The 27570-nt window shown below is 37.8% G+C and overlaps 1 protein-coding gene across 1 annotated transcript in view; it reads left to right on the top strand.

The window, feature by feature from the left end:
- The first annotated feature begins 661 nt into the window (after window positions 1–661).
- exoc3l4 (exocyst complex component 3-like 4) overlaps window positions 662–27570 on the top strand; it is a 34516-nt gene continuing 7607 nt past the window's right edge. Inside the window, exons 1-13 of the mRNA XM_062440033.1 lie at window positions 662–855; window positions 3795–4068; window positions 7571–7669; window positions 8079–8318; window positions 10750–11365; window positions 13161–13278; window positions 14118–14243; window positions 14449–14549; window positions 17284–17382; window positions 21622–21745; window positions 23523–23645; window positions 24245–24397; window positions 26269–26390. Coding sequence (XP_062296017.1) covers window positions 3822–4068; window positions 7571–7669; window positions 8079–8318; window positions 10750–11365; window positions 13161–13278; window positions 14118–14243; window positions 14449–14549; window positions 17284–17382; window positions 21622–21745; window positions 23523–23645; window positions 24245–24397; window positions 26269–26390 — 2168 coding nt within the window. The 5' untranslated portion in view covers window positions 662–855; window positions 3795–3821. The remainder of the gene's footprint in view (window positions 856–3794; window positions 4069–7570; window positions 7670–8078; window positions 8319–10749; window positions 11366–13160; window positions 13279–14117; window positions 14244–14448; window positions 14550–17283; window positions 17383–21621; window positions 21746–23522; window positions 23646–24244; window positions 24398–26268; window positions 26391–27570) is intronic.

The raw sequence follows: 27570 nt of genomic DNA, 5'->3' as shown, positions 1-27570 counted from the left end.
AGTATGTAATTCTCTGATTGGTTGTCTGTGTGAAATGTGCAAGGAGATGATTTATTGTTGTGTTATTGTTGGATTTCTGCTTGTTTTTAAGTTGTCGTGGGTCTAATTTGCACAATGTAACGGGAACTTTTAATTCTTCGTTAAATTTTTGAGATTAGTTCTTCTGGTTCCACTTCGACCTTTGGTGGGCTTTAAAAAAACAAACAACCAATACAATAAAAAAACAACCTTTAACAAAGTACTAAAGTATATTTACAAGGTTATACTGGTACTTTTACTCGCTGTGAATAAAACAACACCAGTACTTTCTCCACTACTGATAAATGCTTGTTAATTTATAACTCAGGAGCCTGAAACATGAGTTTTCCTGGAGCACTTAAAGGCAGCACAGTCGCATGCTTTAACGCCACATTCCAGGTAAAAAAGGAAAAACTAGGGGGAAAAAAACTACCTGTAAACTGATCAGGGCTTTAAAAAAAAAAAAAAAAAAAAGAGTAGAAAATAAATAAGGTAATGAACTCTCAGCTTGTGGGAATCAGTTTGAACAGTGTTTGAACCTCCTTGTAAATCAGCTGATATCTGTCTAATCATTAACTTATCCTCTCTCTCTCTCCTCTTGATCACAGCAGAAAGGTGATCTTTGTCATGTGCTCGTGCTTCCTGCTCTCCTGTTTCACATGTTCTTTTTAACCATTTTTTCAGCCACTGTCAGCAAGAATTTCCCTTTTTTGTTTAGATTCATATCTTACTTTACCAGTAAGATAAGGCTACAGAAAGTGAAAGTGGGACGAGAGAGAAAGAGAACAGGTGATAAAAGAGAAGGAAGGAGAGTCATTTTCTACCTGAGCTGCGCAGGTAAGTCGACACTTTTTTCCCCCCCTCTCTGTAACTCTTACGTTATGTATTTGTATGGATTGGTTAAATATTTATCTTCACAGTTAAACGTAAAGAGAGTATACAGAAAGTTATGTTTTGGTTGCTCAGTGACAACAATGTCACTCTTTATGTATCAGGTTGTTTGTCGTTTATGCAATCGTCAAACACGCTTATCTCTTATCAGATTTATGGCTTTTCTGTGGCCTGGTCCTGATGTTTTTCCATATAAAGCATGACTGACAGGCCCATATACTGGCAATTAATTATAATATGTTATAAAATCATTCATATTAAATTGCCATTGTTATATTTTTAATTATTTAGGATGATAGTTTATGTCTTCACTATAATCCCTACTAATATTTACACTGTAGTATGTTAGAAAAACCTGTCTGACCCATCTCACTCTGGCCAAGGCCTCTTCAAACATCTCACTCTGGCCAAGGCCTCTACAAACAATACAGGGTCCTGAAGAGCCGCACAAACCGGCTCAGAAACACTTTCTATCCCTGGGCTATCAGGCTCCAGAACAGTTAACCACCCACCCCCACCCCCACCCCCACCCCGAGCACCTCAACTCAGCACCTCGTATACACTACAGTATTCAACACCTACCTCAGGTTACATAGCAATAAGTTCAATATGCGCAATAGGCTGTGTATGTGTGTTTGTGTGTGTGTGTGTGTAAATAGCTTTTAAAGTATTTTCATTGTTTTTATGTATAATATTTATATTTATTTTGACTTTTATTGCACCACGGGAAGAGACCCCGTACCAATCTCGTTGTGACACCTGTTGTACATTGACAACAAAGTATATTCTATTCTATGTATTGTAGTAATGTTCTTGTAATTAATAAGAAATTGAATGTAAAACATAGTAGTGTATTAATTAAAATAGAGTCCTGGCTGTTATTCACTCATTTATTTTAGATTTTAATGCTGATTGTTTGAGAAAAAATGGGCAACTTTCATCCACATCTTTAAATTCTGCCACAAACACTGAAGATTTACAATGATACAACCAGTAAAACCAGTAAAAATATGCAATAACAGGTGGAAAGTGCAACTGAAAACGTTTTATAGTGACTTCCTTGTTTGATTTAAAGAGATAAGAAAAAACAAAGAACAAAGAAGCTGCTTTCACTTTATTCATACTGTATTTGCCCTTTTTGATAAATTTCCCTGAAAGGTTAATGAGTGTTTAAAAGTTTTATTACATCTTAAAAACAATAATGATAATAAGACAGCAGTTAAACTGTCGTTGTAGGTAGACTACTGTGGTGGATGACAGCGGGAGTAGCTGCTTCTTTACTTTCAATGAACTCCTCAACCAAAAAGAAACAATAAAGAAAACAGAAAGTATATGTATGTTGAGATGCCAGCAGCAGGCTAGGACACAATAAGTGAGAAAGCTTTATTTATACACGGACAACTCTTTTTTTGTGTCCTATGGAAATGATTTGATCGGTACAGCTCATCCATTCTCTTATATTTTGTTTCCAACTGTACCGCCAACATCTCTGCCAAGTCACTATCTAAATAAAGCCCAAAAAGAAATCTTAAAAAAAACTGCTGCTAATGTTTTAATGACTGAGACAAAAGATTATTAAATTTGTAAGGTGCAAAATAACTAAAAGCTTAAAAAGTAATGTTTAATTTTGTTTAGAGCTGCAACAATTGGTCAGTAAATACTAAAAAATCTCCCGTTTCAGCTTCTTTTTTCCTACACACTTGTAAAAAGGGTTAGGGGTATTCATTTGGTTGCAATCTGCAGCGTCACCACTAGGTGTCACTAAATCCTTGCCGTTGGTCCTTTAAAGACCGTGTAAAGTGAATTCAGACATTTTCTTCTAAACACATTAAATAGGTCATAAATGTATTTCTAAAAAAGGTGTAAAAAGCATTTCAACCATTTGGATTTGAATTGCGGAGCTAGGCTTCACAAACTGTGTTTCAAGATTTCTGTGTCTGGATTTAATGGGCGGGTCTGAAAATCACCGCCGCGTTACCCGCCCCTGCTGTTGTAGAGGTATAAATACATTCAGCGCACACCACTACTACTACTACTACAGTCTACAGTTAGCCAGTTAGCTGACTTAGCCACCGAGCTAGCCGACGAGTTAGCCACTGAGTTAGCCGCCGAGCTAGCAGCTGAGTTAGCAGCAGAAAGCTCTCAGACCTAGCGTCCATGTTTCTGGTACAGGTGCTGACTTTGATTGACAGGTGACACTTGGTAGGGGGCGGGGCTTCAGCAAACTCGGCGGGCACTCCCACAGCGTTTGGGAGCAGAGAAAAAGGTTGATTTTTACACAACTTTGAAGCCTAATTTCATATATTTGGCGATTTTTTTAATCATTCAAATTTGGCAGGGTGGTTAACAACACACTTTTTCTGTGGTATGTCAAACTCAGAACACATATTTATTTTTACTTTAAACAGACTTGAAATATTTACTTGTTGCTTCTTAATGTGAGGATTTTAATCAAGCTGAATAGTTTTGACCTATAAACTTTTGATCAGACAAAACAAGACATTGCAAGACACTTGGGCTCCACTTGGGTAAATATCAACAAATGATTAAACCATTACTTGAGAAAATACTATATAGTTGAAGCCCTACAAGTGAGTCTTTTATGCTCGATACTGTAGTTTAACATGACACAAGATAGCACAGCGTGTACTGTAGCTGCTGTTGCAACAGATTTCCAGTTTCATTTTCTCCCTGTATCATTCACTGACAAGCACAGCACAGTTAGGGCGGTCGTATTATCAGTAAACAAAACCGCTCGACCCGTCTAACCACAAACACACCTGCCTGTTTTACACACACTCTTCAGTAGAGCAGAGGGCAGGTAGAGTGCAGTTTATTTTTGCTGGCTTTAACCCGTAACTCCTTTCATTCCATTTTCCTCACAGCTGGATGTTTATTGTTAGCGTGATGAGATGTCCCAAATGATGGACAAGTCTACAGAAACCCCCGATGAGGACAGAGTGTCCATCAGCAGCAATGACAGGACGCCGGCTAACGTGACGAAGATGGGCAGGATGGAGTCGTTCAGAAACAGCGTGCGACGCGCGGTGGAGAAGAGCCCGCTTTCACCTGTGGCCAAGGGGTTAAAGGTCACAGCTGAAGCCAAGTCAGATGGAAATCAGAAGGGGTCGCCGCATCCGCAAACTCCTTCATCACCCAGTGAGTACTAACATGAAATCTGCTGTGAAAGTTTGCTGTGAAGTGGGATTTGTGGTGGTCAGAACTAGAGGAAGCACAAGTTGAGATTTGGCTCATTTGGCCTAAAATAGCACCAGAAGCTGTTTGGTTTACACACATTTAAAGCATCTTACAACCCTCCTGTTGTCCTCCCAGTTCAAATTGACCCCATCTCTTTTGACTGTTCCTTCTTTCCTCCCTCTTTCTTTAATTTTTCCTTCGATCTTCCCCTCCTTCCCTCTTTCTTTGCTCCCTCCTCCTTCCTTACTCCTTTCTTTCTTTCCTTCCTTCCTCCTTTCCTTCCTCCCTCTCTCCTTACTCCTTTCCTTCCTTCCTTCCTTCCTCCCTCCCTCCTTACTCCTTCCTTCCTTCCTCCCTCCTTACTCCTTTCCTTCCTTCCTTCTTACCTCCTTAATCCTTTCCTTCTTTCCTTACTCCCTCCCTCCTTACTCCTTTCCTTCCTCCTGTCCTTCCTTGACCTGAGGACAACAAGAGGGTTAAACCAGGAGTTGTTTAACTTGTAGCATGTATGTATGGCATCAGTGGGGATTTAACTTGTACATTATTAAAAACCTGTTGTTCATCAACATCGGTCAAATTTCCAGTTTCAACCAGCTCTTCTACTTCTGCTTTAGTTAAATTAAGTGCCTTCATTTCCCAGAATCCCCTTTTAAACGCCCACCAGAGAGTATGTGAACTTGTTCCACTCAGCTGTGGTGGGTGATGCTATAATGTGTAGGTTGAAGGAGCAACAGTGTGGGAATAAAAAGCAACAGAGCGAGTCTCCCGTGGATTTTTATTTGTGTGATTGTTGAAAACACAACAGCAGCTGCAAACAGAAGCTTTTATTCTTGGATTCTTTAATAGGTCTGAAATGTTCATGTACCTGTGAATGACCTAGAAAACCTACAAAAGATGTTCTTACTGTAAATATATTACAGTCTAAAATTGGAAAAAAAATGGTCACTTAAATCTCAGAAATAAGTAACCTGTCTAGACACTGGATGACATTTTATGATATTTGGTGCTACAGATGTATTTCAGTTGGCAAGTTTTAAAGCTTGATACAGATCGATATTTTTATATAACTGACTAAAACCTGATTTTTACCTTTACGTTTTAGACTTATTTTAAACTTTAGCCACTTCATGCATCTTGGGAAGCTCTGATAACAAAAATATTGTTACAAAAAGTTACTGTCAGTTCTTCATCTATTCCTCCTACATGACTCCCAAAACTGTTAGGAATCTTTCTCTATGTGGAAATCATGACTGTTGCTGTTGTAATGTTTGCCAAATTTCTCCCCTATCAGTGGTCTGAACCATTTGGGCTTTAGACATTTTAAAATGAAGCTATGGCCACTTTAAAGGGAAGCTTCTCTTCTCTCAGATTGTTTAATTTAAGTTATTTTTAGAGGATAGTTTTCATTTTGTGCTGCAGGTGTTTTTTGATCTTGCAACCCTCAGGTTTATCTTTTCGCCCCTCAAGGCCTCCTTACACTGTGTGATTCTGAGAAAAGTCGACAATGATGAGAGAAACACAGTAAAATCCAAAACAGTGCTTCTAAATCACATTCGATGACAGATTTGGAGTTTTGGCCGTCACCAAAGACAGCTTGAGGCAAAGTCAGCCAGAAATTTAGCATCAAATTATCACAATGTGACTGCTGCTATAAGACCCACACAAACCAACCAACCAGGATAGTACATGAAAAACAAAGAATACGCAGTTATTAATACAGAATACACAGAAGAAGACACAGACCAAGTGGAAAAAATAAGTTTGTGAGACAATAAATCCTTCTTTGCTTTGCTGCAGATAGATGATGTGCGCTGATAACGTGTCTCGCAAAAAACACAGATCATCTGACACAGTGTGAAATGCAAAAATACTTACACACTTCCTGTTTTAACCCTTTTGTAGGTCACACCAAGAAAGTGCTATTTTAAAAAAATCATTGTTTTGCTTTTCTCTTTGAGGTCATGACAACATAAAACATGGATTTATTTTCTCAATTACCCTAAATTTTATGTTTTACAGACCTCTAAAGACCTCATTTGTTCAAAACTTAAAAAAAACAAAAAAACATGTTAGAGACTCATTCTGTTCGTGTACAAGATGAAAAAATGAAACTCAACTTAAAAAATGTCTCCAGCAAGAATCTCTTATGTCAGCAGTGATTTGTGTTATTGTTCGTTTATACATTATAGCATGACCTGTATCTATAGCAACCATAGAACAACCTGTATCTATAGCAACCATTACACAATCTGATGGTCTGTCTGTGCATTTCATAACTCATACAAGTGGTAATGATTGCCCTAAAAAGTTAAATGGGTTAAATTGTGAACCACTATCCATGGGCAACCTGGGCAAGTGCTCAGGGGCCTTAGAGCAGAAAGGGGCCCTCCACGATGGGTCAAGCTCCACAGAAACATGACACAAGGCTTGACCCATGCTTTTGATAATGATTGTTATCGTTGCTGTTAGAAAAGAAGCAAACACTGTATAAGTACATAAGTATAATATGGAGTTACAAGGTTTCCATCCAACAACAGCAGTGTCATCCACTCAGAATAAAATAAAAGTTGCAGGAAAATAAGAGTAATGATTAACTGTTTTATTTGTCAGTTTGATAGCTGTGTGGGATCAAATGATCAACTAGTGAAATGAGCATGAGTTTCAGAGCCCAGGGGCCAAGAGGGGTACTAACCCAGCCTTTGGTACTATCTATCTATCTGAATACATTTCAGAAACAGGCTGGATGCAGAACCATTCCATATTTGGATCCACGTTGCCTTGCTTTAATAGCTGGTAACAAAGTTCAGGAGTGCAAAGAGTCATTTCATTATGTAAATGTCAGCTGCTCCGAAATCCAGGCGAGACTCATTTTATACTAAAGCAGATGTTTTCCAGACTTTAATCTTGCAGCAAATACAATTGAGCTTTTTTAGAGATTGTCTGGATGCAACAGCTGTTTGATAGAAGAAGAAAAATGCACCAAATTCAAATATTGCAAGAAGTGTCTCAGGGTGGATTTCCGCTTTCTTTTGACTGACTCAGCATTTATTAACATTTTGAAACGTCTGTAGCACTCAGCAAGGTTACTTAAGGTCATTTCATTTACCATAAGACCCAGAGATTTCTTTAAATAATTTTTCTTTCTCAGCATTAAACAGGACTTCAACTGTTGCTGACTTTCAGTTTTAGATTCAACTTGGAGCCGAGCCAAACTAACTTCTCTGTTTTCATCAAGTCTTAATCTCTGCATTCCTCTGATAGTTTAGTATCAGCTGACTTTAAGGACAATGAACTACCAAGTCATGCACACCGGATCGATTCCAAGGAATAAGCTTTTGTTTTCCCCATTTGGACAAATAGAGATATGATTGTGAAACAAGGAACAATGAAGCGAGTTTACTGTGAAACTTTCTTTAGTTATCAGACGTCTCACAGTTTCTCTTTCTGCCTCTCTGTCTGTCAGGTCCGAGCGCCGGCACTCCAGTGACCTCTCCTCTGAAAAACATGGGATACGAGGACACTCCAGCACGAAAGTCAAGCAGTTTGCCACGTTCAATGACAGGTATAAAAATAATTTAAAAAAACAACTAATAACTGTTTCATTTAAAGTTGCACATTGACTTTTATTTTAATCTTTTTTATATTTAAACCCACGTAACTTGATTTTTGAACACCTCATTCTTCATCAAAAAATCTCTTGCACACCTGAATAGTCCTTCTAACAGGTGCATTAATGGAGTAAACACATACTAAAAAGGAAAAAGAGAAAACCCACACACTGTTTTCACTTGCTCAATAAAGATAAATACATTTCGATCACTTTTCATACGGACATCTGACTGCTGACACACTTGAAAAGTTGTGAACTTGTCTTTTAAGATCCCGACACGGAGAACGGGTGACATAAAACTGCAGAAATGGAAGGAAAACACAACATACTTTAACATAAACTGTGTGCTTTCTATCCTCAGATCCCAATATGTTAAAATTCTTTAGGGGAGATAAAAATTATTCAAGTCTTCCCTTCTTCCACAAGAAGAAGAAGGAGAAAAGGAGAAAAAACAGCAATCAGGAGGAGCTTGCTGCTGTCTCTGAAGGGATACTGGAGGAGAACAATGTGAAGACAGAGGAGGAGGAAGAGGAAGAGGTGGACGGGGAGGAGATTGAAGAGACGTATGCACTGGCTGAGTTACCTCACACACCTTTATCAGGTACTGAATCTCCCACCTGTGCTTTGCTGAGAGGCACTTTGGAGGTAGTCACTGAAAATGGGCCCATAGAGCATGCTCAGTAGAGTCCGTCTCCAGCTAACTTCTGGTTGAGTTCTTTCTCACTTAAATGGGAATAAAAAATAAATAAATCATATGGCTCTTTTAGACTCTCCTAATGTTATTAAACTGAATGGAAACATGTATGCATTGTTTTCAAAGATGCTCCCATTCCCAGTGATTGGGTACAGGAAAAATGCTTTTTAGGGGCTAGGGTGCATCACGTGACAGATCAGGAAGTTGTAATTACACAGTTTGGCCACTATGTCAAATTGATTGATATTCCTGCTCATAAATAGCAGATAATTAATATTAATTATTTGGTGCTTCATCTTACAGAAGCATCTAGAAATCAAGCAGATGTGCTCTAAGGATTAGGTTTTCCTGGTTTCACTGTATGAAAAATCCTGGACTGCCCTTTAGAAATAATTGTGTTGTTGTGAGGTTATTTTAGGTTAAATGTAATTATATTTTTAATTGCATTGATTGTGCAAAAAAAAAAAAGGGTTAGGGTTAGAAAAATGTGTGCACTACTTCAAAGTCTCCTGTCATGTGTTAAGACTTTCATGGCTGCAAGCTAACAGCAACCTTCTCTGATAATGTTCCTCTCTGTCTGTACATTCAACTCTCTTCTTTATCCTTCGGTGTTGTGGCAACAGAAACAGGCAGCAGATACTGATCTTTCTCCTGGTGTATATACACAGTGGTTCACTTTGTCACTGACGCTGTATGAACTTTTATAAATCCTACCTCAAAAGGAGAGAACAGTGGCTTATGTGTTAAATGATGGGGTGACAAGTGATTACTTCCAATTGTAATCATTTCAGTTTCCCTGCTGCTCTTTATCTAGTTTTCTAGCTTTTAAGAGTAAGTCCACAGACAAATTAACTTAACATTTAAAGTAGTTTGTGAATAACAGCCCTGCCTTTACCCTTTGTATGTCTTCCCTTAGCAAAAAATAGTTTATTCAAGTGTACTACGAGTATAATTATTTTACACTAAAACTGAGGCAGTATACTTGAAGTTTACTTTTTATATATTTTATATACTTAAGAATAGTATAGTGAAGTTGGCTTATACTGAAAAGTATAAAGAAAAGTCTAAGACTAAGTACGTTAATACTAAGACTGACACTTATACTTTAATACTAGGGATGCACCGAAAATTCGGCCACCGAAAATCTTCGGCCGAAAATGGCCCAAAAGCGCATTATCGGTTTTCAGCCGAAATACTTTTATCACCGAAACAACACGGCCGAAACAGCTAACTAAAGAGATCAGCTCCTCTGGTGCATCTGTAGCAGACGTTATTCCTTTAATTGCAGCACTAAAGTGTAGTACACTCTTAGAGTCTGCCAGCTCACGTTTCACTGAGATCTATTTGTATCCTCTGCACTTCATTGCGACTGTACTTGATCCGCGTTATAAAGATCATTACCTGGATGTGGGATTAAAGCAGCGCGCACGAGAAATGATCCGATGGATGCAGAGAACCCGCTTGGAGACGCGCACAGGAGAAGGTGTGAGTGTTTGTGTGACTATAAATGCAGTCATGGCCGTAGCTATCATTGAGGACACCGAGGTCATGTCCTTGGTATTTTTTTCTTGAAGTTTTGTTTCATTGTGAGGTGAAAATAGCCGACGAGACAATTATCCTTGCATCAACGGACCGTCACGCGACACGTACTTGAAGATTCCGCTGCCATGTCAAAACGAAAGTATCCGGCTATAGCCAGCGGTGGAGTGAAGCCTTGAAATCGCCAGAAATATGTTGTCTACATTTGTGAATTGGACTTGACCCCATTTTGCAAACTGTTCATTGTTGCTGCTTATTAGACCAACACCGATCGCGCTTTAGTATACTTTTTACTTCTTTCTGTCACAAAGTACTAATACTTAGTATATCTTGATCAAGTCATTGACTCGTGCTTACATTTAATTTAGCAGAATAAAAATGTTTTTCACTACACACATTAGCTTTGAGGTATTACCCCTGTTATAAACTTATATGTTTAACATCATATAGTATATAACTAGTACAATGGCAGTATATAGAAGAGTGTACTTGTGCTATACTTTAAGTATACTTCAATAAACTAACATGTGGACTAGAAGTATGTACTTAGTACACTAGTAGTAAAATGACCGTATAAAGTATACTTAAAGTATACTTTTATAAACTTAAAAATGTTCCAATTTAGTCTGAAGAGGTATTAAATTAGTACAAGTAACAAGTACATGGTCCATAGTATACTTGCTATACTTATACTTACACTCAAGCATACTTTATAAAATGAACTTCAAGTATACTACTTTTTGCTAAGGGTTTCTTGTAACATTTGTAGAGATTCACCATCTTCTCTGTTTATTCTCAGTGATGCAGATCAACAAGTTGATAGAGAATGAGGTGCTGGAGGAGGCTCACCTGAACCTGCTCGCCCTGCGGCAGGAGTTCCAGCAGGAGCAGGAGCAGTGTGGCGAGGACTCCATGGAGCTAGCCAAAAAGGAAAAGGACCTCAGCCTCCTCTACGGGGAACTGAGGAACAAGATAAATAGCTTGGTGCGCGACTCCAACTCCCTTCCCAATAGAAACAAGGAGCTTCTGGTATACGTGTCTCGCATCATCCAGGAGGAGGAGAAGAGGGCCAAGGATCCTGGAGGGCTACCTGGCAGCTGGATGGAGGCCTGGAGGGAGGCGGTGCTTGAGGGGGTGCAGGCTAAGTTAAAGAGCGTTCACCTGGAGCAGAAGGAGAAGAACGCCTCCTGGTTGGCTGTTCACCTGGGTCTGCTGGGTAAGGCCATCGTGGAGGATCTGGAGAGCGTTAGGAGACACCTGCGATGGTCGTACCCGCCCAGCTTCAGAGTCTTCAGCACCTACGTGGACAGTTATCACAAAGCCGTCGGGCAGCACCTGAAGACGGTGGAGCAGCAGGTGATGGAGCTGAAGGATCTGTACGCTCTGCTGGACTGGATCATCAACCGCTACAAGAGGTCAGTGGACTCACCATCAACGCACTCCACACACACACACACACACACACACACACACACACACACACACACAATCCTGCAGCCAGAAATACTCACTCAAGCATCAAATGTGGATTCATCCGCCACTGAAAATAGTCCCCCCCCCCCGAAAAAGCACTATTTCTTCCTGTTTGAGTACCATAGGCAAAAAACTACAGTGCCCAGCTGTTTTTCGGAAATTACAAAGCCTCTGTAAAAAAAATGTAATTCTAAGGAACTTATAGCTTAACCAGTAGCTTAAGGCCACAGACAGGGAAGTGAATCAGGAAGTATTTAGTCAGACTGAGACATTATTCATGTTTTTCATAGGTTTTGTTGACAATAATAACAATAAATAAAAATGCTAATTTATGTGGCATCTTAGTCATATCTTAATAGTGTTTGCCTTTATTCTATAATTAACTTGTTAGAGCAAATTAGCCGTGCAAATTTCAAAGTACCAAACCCAGCTGACATGCATTGAACCAGGAGGTTTTCGGGCATTTGCTTTGCAGCCTTAACTTTGGGTTGTTATACATTTTTCCTGAACTACGTGATTAACCTAATTCATTTTACTTGGACACCAGCATCTGATAACTGGTCGTTTCTCCCTTTTTTACTTTGCTCCATCACGATCCATATTGCTATAATCAGGAAGACCCCCGTTTACTAAAATATAGTCCCCGAATATCTTTTTGTGAATCTGACTAGACCTTCACTTGAAGAAAACACTGTAGAATCTCACTGTGAGCTTTTCTCCTTTCACTGTTATTTAGTTTACAGCCTCATACAGATTCTGACCTTTACAGACAAAGCAGTTATTTAGACTGAAATTTTGTGTTTTTATTTTAAGTGGACAAAATGCTTCAATTTCTACTGACTTCAAAGACCTTCTGGTCTTTTTTTCTGTATCACCTTAAGTGTTTCTGACTCTTTGTGAGCTTATTTATGCATGTAGCCTCCGTGGTTCATTTGGACATGTCATTTTGGACAATTTTGCTCCAAAATAAGAGCAGAGAGGAGGAGATTAATGAGATTTGGGGTCATTGAAACATCGCTAGAAGAAGCCTAAAAGCAACAAGCTCAACACAGTGGTATTATGTTTCCACACATAAAAGAGACAGCTTAGTTATATGCATTTTTGCCTTCATTCAGTTGAATAAATGAATAAATGACATTTAAAGTCCTTAACCATACATGACATGTTTTATGGCAATCACCTTCATCTCATAGCTATATTTATGCTCTTAAAACTTTAATAATAATAATAATAAACCTCATCTCCCAACATTAAGATGTATCCACAGAACACAGAAAAGAAGATGCAGCCTCACTGACAGTATTTGTTGAATCAGGCCACTTCAAACCATAAAACTGTGCTCCAAACAACATGTGGAGAAGTACAAACCCAAAAATAAACAGCTGATCTATTTATTTCTTGAGGCCGAAATGGAAAATATTAATCAGGTCATGTCCACATTTCACAGTCTACTGTGACAGACATTTATTTTCATACAAATAATAAAATAATAACATGTTAAATATTGATTGATGGTGGTTAGATTTTCATGAAACTTATAATAAAGATGCTGTTTAATGGCTTATTTTAACTATTTTGTACAAATCACAAATGTCATAAATCTGCAGAGCTTTGAACCTGATTTCTTTGCCTCGACATGAAGCAACATGTCTGCAGCAGCTTCTTTAGTGCCCACAGATTGCAGCACCATGAAGTGTTGTGTAATATAACTGAAGGTAAACTGTTTCACCCCGACAGCGAGAGGATCATGGGAAGTGTTTCCCTGCAGCCGGACATGAAGGATGAGAGCACCGACCTCCAGCTGGAGGAAAACTTCCTGAAGCGCCTGAAAAACAAATACTGCTGCAGAGTGAAGGTGATAACAGGATGGTATCATTAGTAGTGGACATTTAATGTTTGTTATAGCGTTTATGATGCTGGTGAACACAGGCCAGAGGTGTTTCTTTGTGCTTAAACCAACACAACACCTTATTCAATACTGTGTTTGGGCTCGAGATGTAAATGTTAAATGGGACTTATGCTTTTTGTGATTTTCTGTGATTTATATACTGTTATATTGTTGGTTATCTGTGTTAAACATGGTTAAAGCTTCTAAACTTCAGGTGCTTGTATGAAAAAATGCTTCCTGCAAGTCATAAATCAGGGTCTGATCTCAATGCTTCATTTGCAAAGTAACACCTACTTCCTCTTCCTGGTGACATCAGGTTGTTCGAGTTGTTCATGTTATCCACTCTCATATATCAGATCTGATTCAGCTCAAACATGTATGGATGGATTTGAGACGTTTCTATTTCGAGTAGAGAACAAGAAAATGCAGTTGAGCCCCCAAATAAATATTAAAGTGTTGTCTTTTATAAAATATATAGTTAGAAAGCCAAAACCAAAGAACATTTTCAATCTTTTGTCAGTTTACTGCTGTAAAGATATCACATTAGCTAAAAAAGTGAACTCTGTTTTTGGTCACATATACCTGCAAATACATGTAATTTGTTTGTAAAGGTTGACATTACCATTCACTTTCTCCACTGACGAGTTACACTAGCCCTGAAGGACATGAACATAACAATAGAAACTGTATTGTTTGTGTGATTGTGACTCTGTTAAAAATTTAAGCTGCAAAAGATGAACTATAACTATAACAGTCTCAATTACTCTTCTGTTTCCTTTTCCCCTACTTGTGTTTGTCACTTAAAGGCGGATGTGAGATCTACACTGGACAGAATTATTACATTTGAAAATGAGGATGTTTGGAGAGAGAGAAGAAGTCCAGACAAGGATGACGACTTCCTCGACTCTCCATTTCACATGGACATCTGGACGGTACGACACTTTACCTTTAACTTCTTCTTTCATTAAACTCTGTAATAATATTTATGTTATGAAGTTATTGAGGAATGATTCTGTGTGTGAGTGGGAGAGTTTTCTTGATGCAATGCAGGGATTTGTCCAGATGAGGGCAGCAGAGATCTGCAGATTGCTTCACTTTCACACTGTCCTGTATGCTGCTGTGCTTTTGTCTCTGCAGAAGGTGAAATCATTTGCTACCAACTCTAGAAAAATTGATGCTGAACTGGAACAGAAAGCGGTTTGTTCCTGCCTCGAAGAGCTGAAAGACTTCCCCGGGAGGTATAATTATATACAGTAATCTTAGAGAGAAAGGGTTAGGGTTGAGTTAGGGTTAAGGTTTCATTTTATTATTCATCACTTGATCACCAGTAACAAATAAAAACACAAAATACTTAAAAGATATAAAACACACACAATATTTATAACTTAATAATTCTCCTTTTTATGTTGTAAAAGACGTTTGTGCAAAAAACAACAACAAAAAAACAGGTTTTTAGCTTGTCATTACAATCTCAGTATGAACTGTGGGATAAAAGTTGAGTATTTTTAAATGTATTTAAGAGAACGTGGTGTTAGGGGAAATTTATTCAACCCATTTCCCTATGGGCTCCGTAGAAATGTCACTTTTCTGACCGCATATTTTCAGTTTCTACATCTTCTTTTTTTTTTTAAATGAAAGCTGCATAATGCATATTCATTTAACAGGAGCTTAGAATACAACATAAACTTCATTTTAGGTTTAATACTATTTGAGTTTAATAGTTACGTCCACCTCAAACAGACTTCCATCCAGTAACATGAATTATAAAGACTGTAGACTGTTAACTTAAACTTTGTGACGTGTGTATTTTTTAGCATCCTGGTCATTTTCCCATGATGCAACATGTTTTTTTAATATCATTTTAGTTGTTCAATATGCAGCATGTACATTAGACGTTTAACTCCAACTTTCAAGTCTTTAGAGACTCTTGAACACGTGAACTAATTCAACTTAACTTAACATCCATCATTGTTATCCTCTGAAGATGCATGTATTGGTGAAGAGGTTAAAGGTCAAACAAGGCCAGAAGTACAGGATTCTGTAAAGCCTATTACAAAATATAAAAAAAACTCCATGAAGAAGCAGAAGAGGAAGGTAGAAAACAAAACGAATCAAAAACAGGAACCTGCTTTCTCCGTGATCACCACCCTGTTGAGTAACATGAGAATGTTTCCTCCCAATTCTTCACCTGATTTATGAGTAATACCTACTCACTCTGTAAAAATCATGTGTCCAGCATCCCCTTCTTTATATCTTTATCTCAAAAAAGTTAGAGACAATTGTCCATCACAACAGCAGAAACTTAAAGAAACGTATAAAAATGATGAATCTTAAGCATGTTTACAGTTTTCCTACAGAAGGTCTCAGAGTATTAAGCACAAAGTAAAGCTGGAAAATATAAAGAAACAGATTCCTGACTGATATTTATACATTTATTTACAGATGTTACAGATGTTACTATATTTCTTGGCTGGCCACTTGCATACAAATGTTATAAAATACACATTCATACTGTATATTGTTTCTTCCCTGATTTGAAATAAGTTGTGAATGCTTTGTTAAAGTGCCTCTAATCCCCACATTGTCATCTCAGCTGTGAACTGTGTTGAGTTTCAAAACATCAACAGTGAGCTGAAGGAAAGGAAATTTGGAGCGTTACAGATTACAAAAAAATAACAAAACCAGTTTTCCAAAAAAAAAGAAAAAACCAGATCATGTATTTTTTTTTATATAATAACAATGTCAGTGTGTAATGTGTGACTCTGCAGCTCCCCTCAGCTTTACAGAGCTTTATAGTGAGTTTCAGTTCATTGTTTAGCTGTCTGGCTTCAACTTTCCTGTTTTGGGTCACTCTCAGTGTTGTTTTGGGACGCAGTAGGCAAAAAGCTGTCAGCACCAAAGGGCAACATACATAGATGTAGACTAGCTGGTGAACATAGTGGAGCATTTAGCAGCAGATATTCCCCTCAGGAGTTGTTAGAGAGTAAAAACAGAGCTAAAAAAGAGTGAATATTGGACTTTACATTCAGCAGGTGGACAGAAACATGACTCCAGATTAATGATAATGTTGCTTCATAACTGCTGGATGTAGAAATAAGCAACTGTTTGATTACAAATTCAACATGTTAACTTAAAAACTGATGATAAGTCAGTGTTGTTTTTTTAACTTGTAAAGTGTACAGAGACAACTTAGGTCAGGTGAACTTTATATGTGTGATAAATGGCATTGAGCCTCACTGGATGTCTGCAAACAACTATGCTGCAGCCACGATTGCATGTTAGTGCATGTGAGTCCCTCCGTGTTTCAAAGATGGCAGCCGTGTTACAAACTTTCCCAAATTACAGCTAAACAGTTCACTAAAATATGTTTCTGAAGCCATATTTGATCAGCACTGCCTTGTTTGACAGTTTGATCAGAGTTTCGTGAGTTGTCTTTTTTCCCCCCATCCCATCTTTATTGAGTAGACAACGCACATTTTTGTTTTGGTCTAAGATTTTGGTGCTTTAATGCAACATCCAGTGGCTGAATGTTGTGTAATGCAACTATAAAATAAAGTGGAAAAAAATCAGTTAATGCAGGTTTAAAGTTTGTTGTAATGAATTTGCAGAAATGTGGAATCTCTATCAAAATGATCCAGTTTATATTTTACATAAAAAATAGCTACTATAAAAGTGTGTGTTTTAACAGTACCAGGATCTATATATTTAGAAAAGTTATTTAAATGAGAAGCTTTCAGTTTTGGTTATGTTTCTAGTCAAATATTTGAGTTGTTTTATTTCTTATAAACCATTTTAAGTGTGTGTTATGTTTGGGGGTTTTGGGGGTTTTCTATCTACTTACTGACTTGTGAGATATTGTGATGGAGTGTTGCAGGTTTTATGGGTTTCTTTCTTTCTTTCTCTCTAATGTGGGAAACAGCTTTGATTCTCCTTTCTGTCTGTGGCTGAAGTCTCTTCTTCTTCTCTCTGCAGATTTGAGGCGGAGTTCAGGCGTCACTGCAGCGCTCTCAAACCACAACCCCTCTGGACGGAGTATCAGATAACCTACATCAACAGCTTTACCTCTTTACTGTAAGTCACATGACTTCCTAGAATACCCAAAAGGCACTGCGTTAACGTCATCCTGCCCAAAGCAACGACGCTGGCAGCTTTCCTGCAGTCTGTCGCTGCTTTCACTCAGAGGGGATCCGTGTGGGTTTAACTGTTTGTTTCCTGAAGCAGAAATGAGATTTAAATTAGGATGCCGATGAAGAAATACCATTTAAAATGCACTTTGTTTGATTTATAGTGCCAGTTTTTTAATGAGAAGACGTTCGCTAAATAATCCTAAACCCTGTTAAATCCTGTACTTCTGCTTTGGGCATTTTAACTCAGAATCAGAATAACTTTATTGTCCCATGAGGGAAATGTGTCTTGGCCCACAGTGCTACAGTCGACATAAAAAGACATGCATTCCAAATACAAACACATACATGGGTCAATGACGTATAAGGATTTGCAACAACTCAATTGTAAAATAATAAAAACAAGCATATCTAATGCAGTAGTTCAAACATTCAGAATGTTGTGTGCCTGAAGATCCATATTATAAATGTGAAATTAAGTGATTTTAGTGGGTTTTTTTCAAGATTAATTGGCACTGGCCTGAAAAAAAAGTCATGTGGTGCGACCATGATTCATCTTGAAATATCTTATATAAATAAAAGATCATCATTTACAAAAATTAAAAAAAAAAAAAAATGCAAATACTTTGTTTCCAAACACTTTATATTACTGAAAACTTGTAAAAAAAAAAAAAAAAAAAAAAGATGTGAAGCGTGATAAGTAAATTAATTTATTTCAAGATGAATCATGGTCGCACCACATGACGGTTTTTAAGGCCAGTGCCAATTAATCTTGAAAAAACCCACAAAAATCACTTAATTTCAAATGTATAATATGGATCTTCAGGTACACAACATTCTGAATGTTTGAACTACTGCATTAGATATGCTTGTTTTTATTATTTTACAATTGAGTTGTTGAAAATCCTTATACGTCATTGACCCATATACATTCATGTGTGTACAGTGTAAGAATCTGGATGTAAATGTCCTAGCAGCAGAGTAGCATTGCACAATCCCCCTTTAAGAACAGCATTTAACTTCTATTGCACATGAGGTAGACTCAACTGTTCAATTCATACAAGTTAATAAATTAAAACCTCAGTGACATAAGAGGAGGAAGAAAACCTCTGTCAAGCTCATCAAGTTCATACAGTAATTACAAACCTCATAGCACATAAGAAGAGGAAAGAAACAGGGCTAGAACACAAAAACAATAAACAATAAAAGCCCTAAGAGACAGATTCAATATAATCAATATTACTAAATAGTGATGAATAGTAATAGATAATGTGCCAAACTTGGTACTACAAGGAATATTAACTAGATGCTTTAAAATATGCACCAATTAGATGCATTCATTGATTCAATTTTGGTATCAAATTCAAACAGAATATAACTTCAACATGTAAAAGCTGCACAACAACAACAACATAAACAAATGAAGTATAAAGTAAATAACAGTAGTGAAAAAATACACATTAAATACTTATAATAACTCATAATATTAAATGTAGATCATGTGTTTCCTCTGTGGCTGACAAGTCACATCAAAGGACAATAAAACATACTTAATAAAGAAGTTTGAGGCATGCACATAACATTACATAAATTCATTATAGTGTTTATTTATTACAGTTAAAGTAATCAGTAATCCAATATCTATAAAAAGTTAGAGCACATTTTGGGATTTTTCTTTGCTTCTGCGTATTTATTTTTAGTTAATAAATATAAAAAGAGAGTTTTGGGATTCCTTTTGTTTAGTCGATCACACTCATTCTTCCAAAAATGAAAATGATATCATGACGTTCAGTGAGTCAACATTAAATCTGTCGCCGGGGAAGGGTGGGGTGGGTGTCGCTGCAGGGGTCACCGGGTCATGTTTTCATTCATTCATTTTCCAAACTGCTTATCCTCTCTAGAAGAATGAGTGTGACTGATTAAACGAAAGGATAACTCTTTTTTTTCCTTTTTATTATCTAGAATTAAATGCATAAAAGCATGGATATTAAACTTTAACTATGCATGGTTCTATGCAACTGTACATTTAATGCATATAAACTAATCAATAAGTCTATTCTAATATTTATTTGACTGAAAAATCTGAACTCTGGGTCCACTTACTTAATGTTTATGTGGCATTCCTCTACATTTCTCTGACTTGAAGAGAGTTGTGCTTCTCTGTGATTGCTGAGGAAGGCAGTGAGACATGTTTGAAAGCTTCAGTAAAAGCTTGTTTCCAAGTTGAAGATGAACTTTCACCTCCATGTTTGTGCTTTTTGTTCTGAATGTTGCCCACAGCAGAAGCCTTATTGGACAGTTTAGTGAATGCAATCCTATTATAAATATTAGAATTTATGATTTTACATTAAACATGGCAGATTTTCAACTGTATCCTCGTTTCTGAGTCTTCATAAATGAAATCGAAAGCAGAAAACAAGCGGTCGAAAAGCTCAGACACTGGAATGAATGAAGAGCTTTTGTTTAGATGATTCATCAAGCAGCAATTACACACTTGGCCGGGAGATTTCCAACATCCGTGCCAACATCTTTTGTATATGGATGGATAGAGAGACTCTTTCTTTCACATGCCCATGCAAGTTATAGTCCTTAAAATGAGGTCATCCCATATGCATTCAGAACGCCTTTTCACTTTAAGCAAAAAGACCAGCGTGGCAGCTTTGGAGAGAGTGTTGCCTCACGTGACTTCTAGGAAACTGGGCTTCCAGCAAGAAATGTGTGTGTTTGTGTTTGTGTGTGTGTGTGTGTGTGTGTGTGGGGGAGGTTGTTGGGGGGGGTTATTACAACCAGTGCAGCTTCTGTCAGTCAGTATAAGAGAAGCAGATGTGAGCTCTGGCAGGTCACTTAAGGTTGTGTCACAGTGTGTGTGTGTGTGTGTGTGTGTGTGTGTGTGTGTGTGTGTGTGTGTGTGTGTGTGGCTGCAGGTTTTAATGTCTGCTTTCTATTTTTTGCTGCAGTGTTTGAAGCACAAGTGAGTCTGAGGTTTGCTGTTGCATGTGGATGTGCACAGCGGTCTCCTGGATGATTTATTGGATGTTTACGTTTGCAGAGAAGTTTACTCATATCTTCAGAGAATAATTACAACTTTATACCACGAATCTACTTCTTTTGGGTGTAGTCCAAATCATGACATTCATAAAACAAAAACAAAGACAAATCTGATGACTTTTTGAAGCCAGTATGCAAGAAGCCTGCACATTTATTTCAAACATTTTCTCTGGGAGCCAAGCACATAAAGAATATGTAGATACACGACTCCACACAGGAGCAAAGCTTAACCCTCCTATTGTGTAGCGGTCAATTTTGACCCATTTTCAAGTTTTTATTTTAGCCTTTTAAACACACTTTTATTTTTTTCTGATCGATATTTGTTTCATTACAGCTTCTCCAATGGCCAACTGAATACAATAAAACACATTTTAATCCTTTTGTTCTTTTCTTTTTTAAAAATGCCAATAAAAAGAAAAGTTAGATCAGTTGTGTTATGGGTTAAATTTGACTTAATAGTAATTATAGTTTGTTTATGTAGAGAAATACATTGTAAATGTTGCCAAACCATCATAAAGAACCAATATTACAACAAGACAAAAATAGTAGTGATACAATCCTATAATAATAATAATAATAGTAGTAGTGGTATAATAATACTGTGGATTAATATTAAAATTATATTTCATGCCAAGAAAGCACATTAAGTTGAATTCAACTGTAGAGTGGCACGCAGCAAATATGATTATTTTACAGATTAAGACCAGCCGTCAACAATTAACTGATCTCTATCTAGTCTAAGTCTAAAATGTGTCCCAGAAAGTAGCCTATGACACACACACACACACACACACACACACACACACACACACACACACACACACACACACACACACACACACACACACACACAATGAAAGCTCATACTTTTAAGACTTCTCATTCTTTCATAGGGGTTGTATAGTTCCAATTTGACCCGTAACACAATAATTGCTCATATTACCATAGAAGAAAATACTAACAAGTTATTTTGGGATTACTTTGTTTATTCTTAGCGTCTCTAATGTTGCTTCACAACAATATATTTTGCTCACAACTTGTTTTTCTGCAGCTACCAACTAGCCAAAAGTCTCTTATTGCAGGTTTAACAAAAGACAAATTTCACTTTTATAACCTCAGTGTTTTTTTCCTCCTGCAGGCAGCACATGGAGGGATACCGGGACTCCTGTCCGGATCAGGTGGAAAAGTTCGGACGAGAGGTGAACGGGCTGATGGACTGGCTCATCGGGGGTCTGGAGGACCACTACAAAGAAGATGTCAAGGTGCAATATCCAGTAGATTAAACTGGGTGAAACAGACACTGGTTATTCTGTGTTAAAGCTCGATTCCGGTTTCCATTGATTCCTTTTCCAGACACACACGCAAACGTTCGTAATTGTGGTTTCTAAAAGGGGAATTGAAAAAGGGATACTCCTTTCCTGAGCTACCCTTCGAAAGCACTGCTCAGATCCTTTTTCTGTCAAAGATCACGTATATTGTACATGAATGGACACGTGAAAATGTATTATAAGAACATGATTCTTACCCACAGCAGGTCCCATAACAGTCAAACTAGATAATTTATCAGAGACAACATTTTGTAATATGTCATCTCTGTGGTGAAGTTGGTGAAGTAGGTTAAGTTTGGGCACAGAAGCCACTTATTCAGAGAAAGCTCACGAGGTCATGTTTAAAAAAAAACCTCACAGTGATGATTGGCAGGGGATAATAAAATCAGGAACTTTGTATTTTCCAACCTGCTCCCAGAGAGGCTTTGTGATACTCCAACACTTCTGTCTTTTGATTATCAGTAAAAATGCAGATGTCATGTTGCTTGTTACGGTAATTACAGAAACATTTCACCTCTAATTAAGACATTTTTTCACATATGGGCTTATCTATGACTCCACTTCCACATTAGCAGAATAAAAACATTGATAATATAATGTCATATAAACTTGCACATCTTCACTTGACTGTAATTTAACGTTTTGCCAAATTGTAGTTACTGTTAGTAGAAAAAACATTTAAAAAACATTTTAATTTTTAATTTTAATTAAAGAAAAGGCTAAAATATAAACATATATGCTGATACTGATCTATGATGGGCTGATATCGGCTGTAACTGTAATGAAGGTTATTACTTTTTATTCCTCTTGCAATCTTTGTTCTTTAATAACCATTAATATATATAGATATTGTCTTGTGTATATTAATGGCAACAGGAAAAGTAGCAACCGCATCAGCAGAAGCTAACGGGAACCTTCTTAAAAATGCAAGAATGTATCATGATAGTTATGAAATCAGAGGATGGACAACTAGAAGACTAGCTTGTTTTCTTATTTTCAAATATAAACACGAAGACAGGAGAGGGGCTGCATAAAGGACCAGTATAAGATAAATAAGTAGGTTTTTTAAAACTTGAAATCATGCAAAGATATTCCAGTAGAGCCTCAGATTAAAATATAATGTGCAGCATATGTCATTTTTTCCCCATGACATGTAAATAGACTTATATACTGTAGCACTTTTCTAGTCTTTTTGACCTTTCTTTTACACTACTTGTCACATTCACACCACACCTTGCCAATGTGCTAAACTAGCCATCGTGAGCAATTCGGGGTTAAGTATCTTGCCCATGGTACACATCAACTTGTGGACGGCAGGAGCAGGGAACCGACCCCCCCGATCTTCCAGCTAGCAGACAACCGCTTTGCCTCCTGAGCCACAGCCGCCTACACATATGAAGTTATGTGTTAAGTAGAGCAGAGTGACATTTAAAAACCGCAGACATGTGAGATGCATTGGTCAATCAAACAGGAAAAACAAACAAAGTGCTATAATGCTCATAATGAACTGAGAACTCTTTGGTCTGAAACATGCTCCACATATGTATGCAGAGTTTTTAAACTGTAAAATCATGCAAAGATATTCCAACAGAGCCCCAGATTATTATTATTATATATAGTTATGTAAATGTGCACGATACCTCCCCTTTAATAATCAGTTAAAGTGTTTTACGTTTTTTTTTACTGTGAACCTGTTGTTGTTGTTTTCCAGCCGTACTTGAGGAGGATGATGACGAGGAAGTGGCTCACCGTCGACGAAGACTTTGAGCAGCTGTACAGGCGGACAGAGCTGCTTTCCCAGCACTGTGCTCTCATGAGACCTCCACATGTCCAGGTAGGGAAGGAGGAAGAGGAGGAGGAGGAGGAAGAGGTGGAGACGAGCAGGAAAATTCTGTCAATCCTTTCCGAGTATTTTTCAAACTTACCAGCCAAACTGTTTTGCTGGCTGGAAATACCATCACGTGTTCACCATGATTAGTTACTTGGAAAGGTGTTGGCTATGATCTGATAGCCTCTACCCTTGATGCATCCTGATTAGAGAAATCTCATAGCACTTGGACCTCCAACGAATCAGTTTAAACTGTAAATATCATGCTTGGCAGTGGTGTGATTTAATGAGCACCAAAAAAAGCTAAATACAAGCTTCCACAGTGATATGTAATTGCTTTGAATGCCCTCTTTAGTGATTTCCTTGGAAGTTTCCTGTGAATAGTTTAGATGGCATTGTTTTTGACAGGATGCTGCAACCACAGAAAGCACTGAAGCGAGAGGGCAAACGACACAATGAATAGGTGGAAGTAGTAAAGGTATTGCTCAGATGATCTGTAGGCGACTCGGTCGTGTGACTTTTATTTCCTCTTTTTTTCTTTTTTATCCTGTTGTTCTGCCACTTCACGCTCTGTTTCTGTGTGTGTTTGTTTCTCTTGGCAACAGAAGTTCGCGAGGGAGCTGCACTATTATGTGGTGAAAGAATACATCGGACAGCTGATGAAGAATAACTACTCGTGCAAGAACCGGAAACACGAGAAAGCGGCGGGCAAGATCCGTCGTCAGTGGGATAAACTCGTTGAACTGTTTGAGAACATGGTGATAACATCTTTACTTCCCCGTCGACACCAAAAGCATTGTCTCTGTTTGGCCTGCACATGATAGGAAAAATGTATTTGGAGCTGATAACTATTTCACAATATGATGAATTGTCTTGAGGCATCTGGTGTTAAGCTGTGAAAAACAACAAGATCACTTGACTTTTAGGATGTTTTTAACCAAAATATGTGTTTTTAGTCCGATTGAATAAAACTTTTCTTTTATGGGATTTAATTTGATTCTAAATGAATTGAACAAAATCTCCCAAGAATCAAACAAAAAACAAATAATCATTTGAAAGTGAGTGAAAAATGACCCCAGAGGCAAAACTTATGATAAAACTTAGTGACTTTTTGCAGAAACTATACTCCACCTGCTGCACTTCTGGACCTTTTACCTTCCAAAAGTGACCAATGGGGACACAGGCCTGTAAAGAGAAATCAGTTAAAGGAAAGCCGATAATATTGCAATCAAATGTAACACCATTTAACCCTTACACACTGTCCATATTCTGGCATTTCATAGTTATCCCCTCATAATTAGTCTCTCTATACAATCCTTAATGAAGCTTTCGGAGAGCTGAGTGAGTTTATTTTTTGTTTTTTTATGTTTTTTGTTGATGGAAAAAAATGTTTGCAATCACACTATATAATGGCCCAACATTGGCCCAATTACAGAATATGAGAATGAAATCAAAGTATTATAGGAAATGTGAATTAAAAAAATTGTGTTTGAAGGGGGGGTGGGGGAAAATATTCTTAAAAAAAACTTAAATATTTCCAATTTTTCATATATTCTGGGTCACATGAGGATAAGTCATCCAATTTCTGGTGAAAAGAAAAGTATCTGTAAAATGTGAAAATGGGTCAAATTAGACCCTGACTTTCAATTTATTTATATTTGTTTGATTCCTCTGGTTTTATATGCTAGGGGTGTAGATGAAGCTGTTAGTAGCTTGCTGGAGAATTAATCCAGATCTGACCTGGACTATATTTCCATTGATGCAACCTGAAAGATGTGTCACATAATTGGTCAAGAAGAACAGTTTTATCCCAGATTTAGTCTGGACAAACATAAACTTAATTTATAGGGATGATTAACTTGGACTGTTGCATGAGCATACATTTCTTAATTGATGTTAGCAAGATATTAACCTTTGTGTCGTCCTCCCGGGTCAAATTGACCCCGTCTGTTTTGACGGTTTCAGTTTCCTCCCTTCCTTCCTTCCGTCTATCCTTCCTCCCTCCCTCCTTCTCTCCTTCTTTCCTTCCTCTCTCTTTCCTCCCTAGCTTCTTTCCTTCCTCCATCCCCCTTTCTTCCTTCCTTCTGTCCTTCCTTTCTCCCTCCCTCCTTCTTTCCTTCCCTCCTTTCTTCCTTCCTTCCTTCCTTCCTTCCTTCTTTCCTTCCTCCCTCTTTCTCTTTCTTTCCTCCCCATTACCTTCCTTCTTTCCTCTGTCCTTCTTTCCTTCCTTCCTCTTTTCCTTTCTCCCTCCCTCCCTCCTTCCTTCTTTCCTCCCTCCCTCCTACCATCCTTCTTTCCTTTCCTTTCCTTTCCTTTCCTTTCCTTTCTTTTCCTTTCCTCCCTGCCTTCCTCCCTCCTTTCCTTTCTTCTTCCTCCCTTCCATCCTTCCTTTCCTTCCTTCTTCCTTCCTTCCTTCCTCCCTTCCTTCCTTGACTCGAGGACAACAGGAGGGTTAAGGTTATGATCATAAAGTTTGAGTCATGATGACAATATAACTAAAATGGATAAGTTGTAATAATGAGTTTAACAGCTATGAGCAGCACTAAATCTAATTTAGATTAAAGTTCATCAAGTGAAAATCAGCAGACACACAGTCACAGTCTGTTTTTATGTTTCTTTTCTTACGCAGAAGTCGGAACAAGACTGGCTGCACCATGTAGGAGACGAGCTGAGCGACATCATCGGACAGAAAAACAAGGCGGACATTAAAAAACACCTGCAGCCTTTAGTGGAGCATTACCCAGACTTCAGGTATTTCAGCATTTCTCACTCAACAGTTTAAAATCTCTCTGAATGTTAAACCTGATTTACAGCCAATAAAATGTTGAATTGCTCATCTTGCCAACTCTTATTTGTCAATGACCCACTTGCAATGAACTATGCTGTAAGTAACCGGATGTTGCACTCAAAACAGTCAAAAAGCTGAGTGTGTAACTATGGACACTTCCTTCCCTCAAGAGACGTTTCCCTTAGAGAAAGATGCGCGGTTCAATAAGAGATTTGTCAGTGTGGGAGCTTAACTCATCCATGTATTTCAAGAAGTGGATACAAAATGATAACTGCAACTATGCAAATGTGGTTTTAACAGACACAGACTACTACATTCACACTGACGTTCACACATAGAGAGTAAATATTGCTGCTTTCACACCGCAAGGGAAAAAAACGTGATGCTGGGAGACGATGCAAAAGATGCTTAAACACAGAATACATCCGGAGTGTCTCAGTTTATTATCTCTATTTATGAATACTTTTTTTAATCTTTAACAATCTAAAAAAAAGGTTTGAACAAGAAGCTGAAGCTATTGACCGGCCTACTTTGTTTTAATGCTTCCTATTAGCCTTTGTGTAGTCTTGTCGGGGTTTTATTGAGCTGGCAGACTTTCACACTAATGAGAATAACGGTAACAGCAGAGAAAGTAATTACCCAGGAATTACTTCCATTAACAATGATGTTAGACCTGGCAGGGTTTTATTTGATCTTTCAGTTTATGTGCAGTTCAGCGTCATTGCCGGCCAATGTTGTGCAGATTGATGAAGAGAGGGAATTCCCTGCTGTTTCTAATAAATCAGGCAGGTATGTTAAAGAGGAAGATGGACGCAGTTGCGAGAACACCGTGATGTGTTTCTGTGTTAAAATGTCACAAACACAAAACACCATTATTGAAAGAAAAAAAAAACCCAGAGTGAAGACATTAAACACAACTTACTCTTACTTTTAATTTCTATTTGAGAAGTCAAAAAACAGCTGTCACTGCTTCCCCTTTTTTATCAAAAATGTTATGATTGTGGAAATAGTAGACGAAGGTGGAGGAGAAGAGAAGTCAACTGATATTACCCCTTTTTTTTAAACTTAAATACACCCAGCTGAGGTTAAACGTGTAACGAGGAGAATGAGGAAGTGATGAGGAAATAGCAGCAAATGAGGATG

Source organism: Scomber scombrus, chromosome 19 (assembly GCF_963691925.1).
Source record: "Scomber scombrus chromosome 19, fScoSco1.1, whole genome shotgun sequence".
Taxonomy (NCBI): domain Eukaryota; kingdom Metazoa; phylum Chordata; class Actinopteri; order Scombriformes; family Scombridae; genus Scomber; species Scomber scombrus.
The sequence above is the reverse complement of the archived record's forward strand: the minus strand, read 5'-3'. Positions and strand labels throughout refer to the sequence as shown.